This window comes from Schistocerca cancellata, chromosome 7 (assembly GCF_023864275.1).
Source record: "Schistocerca cancellata isolate TAMUIC-IGC-003103 chromosome 7, iqSchCanc2.1, whole genome shotgun sequence".
In the NCBI taxonomy this organism is placed as follows: Eukaryota; Metazoa; Arthropoda; class Insecta; order Orthoptera; family Acrididae; genus Schistocerca; species Schistocerca cancellata.
Genome location: NC_064632.1, coordinates 203533117 through 203539116, shown reverse-complemented (window position 1 = coordinate 203539116; position 6000 = coordinate 203533117). Strand labels below are relative to the sequence as shown.

Here is a 6000-nt window from a genome sequence, read left to right as displayed (position 1 = left end):
AGTTACCTCTACATGATTCTCTTCATCTGGCCTACCATTATTGCATTGTCCTCAGCAAATCTGATGAACATTAATTTTGATCCCAGTGTTTTTCACTATTACTGGCAGATCTGAAAATAATAAGTAAGGTGACAGATGGGAGCCATCACGCCGCTTATTTTTTTGTTCCTTGCTACCATTAATATCCAATACGTAATGAAAATTAGCTGCCCATCCATCCAGTCAGGTCCTATTTTACACATTGCTTTAAATAATAACTAACCATATCAAATGAACTTTCTAGGTCACTGAATGCTATTTATGTTTCTCTGTTAACTTATCCTCCCAAAATTTGACCTGTCAATATTTATTCTGGTTCCTTTCCCTGATGGTAAGCCCCAAACCTGTCATTGGCCAATTTCCTTTCCTTCATTTTCCTAATCTCTCACCACAGAGATTATTTTTATTCATGTGACTAAAGTAAGATTTCGTTTTTCAGTAACATCAGTATTTTCCTTCTCAATGTTATCTTCCAGGCCTGAACATTGGATTTATCTGTTTTTGCATTACTGATGGATTGTTGCAATTACTATTTCAGAACACACATGCACACGTATCAGTTAAAAAGAAATGCACACTCATACAAATGGTGGGAATTGGTAGATAATAAAAACTGCCAGGTTAGTGAAGGTATGTATATATTTTTTGTTTTTTCTTATTTCAATTCACCTTCTGAGAAAACTGATTTTGAAGTTTTTATGATTTGACAAATAAAACAAACATTTTGAGAGAAATATCAGATTTGACAAACAAAGTATTATTTGTAACAAACAGAATAAATAAAATTTTAATTAAGATGCTATTTAATATGACAATTTTTCAGATTTCTTTCCACTAAAAATGCAGCCAATTGAATACCTTCACATTTTATGTATTTTAAAGTTTCTTTATGCCAATGTGCCAAAATGTAAAATTTTAAATTCCTGGCCAAAATAGTAAATTTTGATAATTTTTTAAATGCCCTTTATTTGTGAAACCCATTTTTACCCAATGGCCATTGAACTGAAGAAGGAAAACAATGTAATGCACATATACTGTAATCTCTGTAAAGTGATTTCTGATTCTTCTGAGGAGTTTTATGTAATTTTTTCTTTTCATACAAATCAAACCAATGACACGCAAAGGAAAGCTGTGGTGATAAAATCTGAAGAGGTAATTTTGGTATGTAGGCATTTGACACACAGTGTCTGAAGTATTAATCTTCAATTTTTTGTGTGCAGCTTATTGACAGAAATCCACTCCCCGGTCAGTAACTGGATTTCTAAGGCTTGCTGCACTGAAGCCTTGTGTGCTTTGGATCTCTACAGGTACTCATTACTCACACTTCAAGCTTCAGTATAGAACCTCGTATTTGCTTAGAGGCTCCGAGTTTCCCTGAATTCTTGAACAGCATTTTTCTTCACATACACAAATACTCACAGCACAATCACACATTCCAAACAATGCAGTATCTGTGTCATTTCTGACACTGAAGAACTTAACCGCTTTATAATAAACTAAATGAAAGAAACTCCTTCCAGCGACATTTTCACACACATTTGCATCTCCGTAATTTCAGACTATTACTTATTTACATGTCTCACACTACACGTTTCACAACAAGAAAATACAGTAGTCCTTCAAAATTAAAGATCTTCAGAAAGTGAAAGATCTTTGTTCTACAATAAAGACAATATTGCTTGCACTATGATTTGAGTTCTGATTTTTAACGGACAGATTATCCAGTCATTTCAAAATTTGCACTCAATATCTGGCTATGGAAAATTCTTCAAGTGTGCTTTCATTCAGAATGACTTTGCTGCACAGATGTTATGCATCGAGATCCAAAAGGTGTTATCGGGGGTAAGATGTTAGGTTACATGCATAGCAAAAAGCAGCTGTCACCTGGTGTGCTTCATTCTCCTGAAAGACTTTCCATAGCCAATCGACAATGTATATATAAAAATAAATTTACAAAACTATTCACTCTTTGTAGTTCTGGCAGTGGATCGAATTGGAAATTCCAGAATATATTTAGTTAAAATAAAAATTATGACTCATTATTCGTTAGAATGTTCAGCAATACAACTGATCCACTGTGAGAACAAAGCAAATAACAATCTAGAAATTTCTTCGGTCACTCCACGAGTGTAGATAGCGTCATACACTATATAAATCGTATAAAAAGTCTAAACAAAAATTCACACCGTCTATTCACATTCCACAAAAAGTGGAAAATATTCAAATGAAACTGTTTCCTCCACCAGGACGCAAGTTCATTTCGGCCTGCACTATGAGGAAGTAATGATTCTGTAGTATGTACAATGGGAAAAGACGAAACGAAACAAAAACTTCACTTTGTATCTAAGTGTCCAGCACTGTTACCACATTACTGGCACTGAAAATGAAATCAAAACTGAGTCTATTTGCTCACATTTGACTCATCAATTCCCTGAGTGTCTTCAATTTTCGTTGCAACATACAGCGAGGGATCAATCACCTGCAAAAATAAGTTATTTTAAAATATTTTAGATGAATACTCACTGTGTGACTAAATTTATTTAAAATAGTGTACTCTTGTCACTAAGCTGTGATCACTGTTTTCTCACCTTGGGTATAGGTTTGATCTCTGTACCTAGTTCCTGTTCAATACGATGTAGTGCAAATCTATCTTCATAAGTAATAAGATTTATTGCTATTCCGAGATGGCCAAATCTTCCTGACCTACCGATTCGGTGCAAGTAAGTTTCGGCCATCTTTGGGAAATCGAAATTTATTACTACATTCACAGCCTGAACATCTATACCTCTTGTGAACAGATCTGTAAAAGAAAGTGGAAAATACTTAGTTTATTCCATACACCTAACACTGACAAAGTCAGTGTCAATTGATAGAATGATTACCTGAACACACAAGATTTCTGCACAAGCCTGCTCTGAAGTCGTGGAAAACACGATTGCGATGTGCTTGCGCCATTTTAGCATGAATGTAATAACAACAATAGCCCAATTCAGTTATTTTCTTGGCAAGCAACTCTACACGTTGTGTTGAATTGCAAAAAATTATGCTCTGGTTTATCTGCAACTAAATACAACAAAAAATTATGTATCAACAAGAAGTTCAAAAGCGAAAAATCTCTAAATTCCGAAAAGAGCTCTTTCACACAAGTTTTAAGTCTAATTTTGGCAAGTAGAACTTTCTATAAAAATCTGAAAAGCTGGTTTCAGAATTATGAATTTATACAAAAGAAATAATGAATAAATGAAATTTAGAGTTACTGGAAGTTCCAAAATTAAACTGTTACTAGAACTTTGGAACTACCACTTTTATCAGTAACACTACCATTTATAGGTGCTGAAGTAATTAACTTCTAAAAACAATATCTTAATTACCAAGTATCAGTCCATCCGTAAATGGAACTTTTACCATCACTTAACTGGTTGCCAGATTAACAACTCTGCAATATGCTGCCTTTTTATTTCACTGCAAACTTTATGAAAATAATGCCACATCTGCATAAACATCTGTAACACTTCAATGAAGGAGTGAATAAAAGCATCTTCAATCAGTGGATAAAAAGGCCCTTTAATGCCCATTTTAGTCACATAGAAACAAGCAGTGGCTATGAATCAGTCATGACAACAATTTGAAGGTGATATGGCTAGGACACAATATCAAACTTAACTGGAAATGGATTGTGACCTTTTTGCACTTTTTGTTTTTGGGCAATTTTTGACTGCAGGGCTATCCAATTGTTCAAATGCATTTAAGATTGCATGAAGTTTAACTTTAACTAACAAAATCAGTATTACTTGTTTCGTTTGAGATCTGCTAAACAATCTTCTTCTGATGGTTTATGTGGCATATGTTTCTAATTTTTATTTTGAAACCTGGTGAGATGAATTTTGAATGTTGGAAAGGCAGTATTACTGACTTGGGAAAATATTACAGAACTTTTAAAAAGACAAGAAAGGAGGACCAAGTGAAGGGAAATAGGATATCCACTTAGTCCCATTGCACAATATTTTGAAGAACTGATTTTGTCCTCAGATCATTTTCAAATTCTATTGTTTGCATACTAAATTATGTGATCCCTCCCTAGGTCATTGTCTGAAGCCGAACTGTAACATTTCAGTTCACCATGAGAATAACAGCAGAGATGCAAACTTATAAACAACAATGTGGAGCAAACTTTCTTCACATAGTCACACTTGCTGTTTTGATGTACTCATGTTGGTGATAAGTTTATGAATTAATTGTGTTAAGCAGAGTGCCACGAAGTGCTCTTTACTTGTAATGCAGTCAGCTGGAGGGATGGTTAACAAATTTCACAGAGTGTTCAACTATCAGGTGAACATACTGGACAGTTAAGGTTACAAAGCTCATAACTGAACTGATCTGATATCCACAATGAACACTGGAGTAAAGAAAATGAACATTTGGGTGAAAATGTGTCTGCATGCTGTTGCTGCAACTACTCACAGTAGACCAATAATGGAATAGCAATAATCTGCTAACCTACTAACTTCAAGTTGCAAGTTGGTTACCTCTCCTTTAAACTAAGGTAGTTACTGAAATTTAAGCTGCAATGTGGGCATGTCCTGGCAAAGTAATAACCACTTTTTAAGGATAGTTTATAATTAAGAACTCGTTAAAAATTTACTTCTATTGAACTTCAAAGACTTGCAACAAAACCTTATACAAGGCTGCAGATCAGCCACAAATGACTATAATTATGAGACCTAAGATGCAAGTATTTCATGTATAAGAAATGCTGTCTAGTATTTTCAGAAGGCCATACTCTTTTAGGCCTGCTCCAGTCACTGCCCCATCCAGATTGTTACTCCAACATACTGGTGGGTAGCACACCAGTTGAATTAGACCAGTTAGAGGCAGCCTTGCAATAAGTCTGAGGAGTGTTGCATCATTAGCACTTATTTGCCTAACATCAGTTTGCAGAAATGAGCCCAAACGAGCCTTACAAAGTAATAATAGTACAGACCCATTCAGAGCCCACTGCCTGGTACCAGTATTTCAACTGGCTGTAACAGTTTGTAAGATTGAGTGGGTGATGCTGGGAGGCTTTCTGATGGAACATGGGTACATTTATCAGGGTACATGAACTTTTGGAACAGTCTACACAACAGAAAAATAGCATTGTGGTATGAAATTAGCACAACATGAATATTCAGACTTTTTCCACTGACAGGTATGAACATTACACAGCAATCTTTTCACTGCACTATACCTAATGAAATTTGTTATTTCATGCAGGATGGAGAACACACTAGGCTACCAATCCCTCTACAACTGCACGAGTTTTCCATGCTGTGTACTAGTTATAGCTATTTCATAAAACTTATTCTTCAAAAATCTATCACAAGTAAAATGGTTCAAATGGCTCTGAGCACTATGGGACTTAACTGCTGAGGTCATCAGTCCCCTAGAACTTAAAACTACTTAAACCTAACTAACCTAAGGACATCACACACATCCATAACTGCGACTGTAGCAGTTCCAGACTGTAGCACCTAGAACTGCTCGGCCACCCTGGCCCGCTATCACAAGTAACTTCAAGGTTAAAGCATTAAATTCTAGCACTGTCCGAACACTTTCTTATTAAGAACTATTACACTTATCCTTAACATAGTCTACGGTAGTGTGACCAAATTACCTTGGAAAACAATGTGTTGAGGCAATGAACCTTCTGTCTCTCTTGTACGAAGGCGTAGTACTGTGTGACACCCTTTAAGGTAAGTTCTTCCATTAAGTTAATCTCATATGGTTTCCGTAAGTGTTTTTCCTGGAAAAGAAAGTAAAAAATATATATGAGAGAGACAGAGTGAGTGAGTGTGTGAGTGAGTGAATGAGTGAGTAAGTAAGGAAGGAATGGTGATGATTCATTTTACTCAGTTTGTCTAGAATCATTTACTCATATGCAGTCCATGGTTTAGTAGTTTGTACTCAACATAAATAATCAAG

General features: G+C 35.4%; 1 protein-coding gene across 2 annotated transcripts in view; it reads right to left on the bottom strand.

Moving 5' to 3' along the window:
- Positions 1 to 708: 708 nt before the first annotated feature.
- LOC126092001 (ATP-dependent RNA helicase me31b) overlaps positions 709 to 6000 on the bottom strand; it is a 46020-nt gene continuing 40728 nt past the window's right edge. For both annotated transcript variants that reach the window (XM_049907376.1, XM_049907375.1), the window contains exons 8-11: positions 5693 to 5821; positions 2922 to 3102; positions 2628 to 2839; positions 709 to 2518 (exon numbers count right to left, since the gene is read on the bottom strand). In XM_049907376.1, the coding sequence (XP_049763333.1) occupies positions 2441 to 2518; positions 2628 to 2839; positions 2922 to 3102; positions 5693 to 5821 (600 nt within the window). In that variant the 3' untranslated portion in view covers positions 709 to 2440. The remainder of the gene's footprint in view (positions 2519 to 2627; positions 2840 to 2921; positions 3103 to 5692; positions 5822 to 6000) is intronic.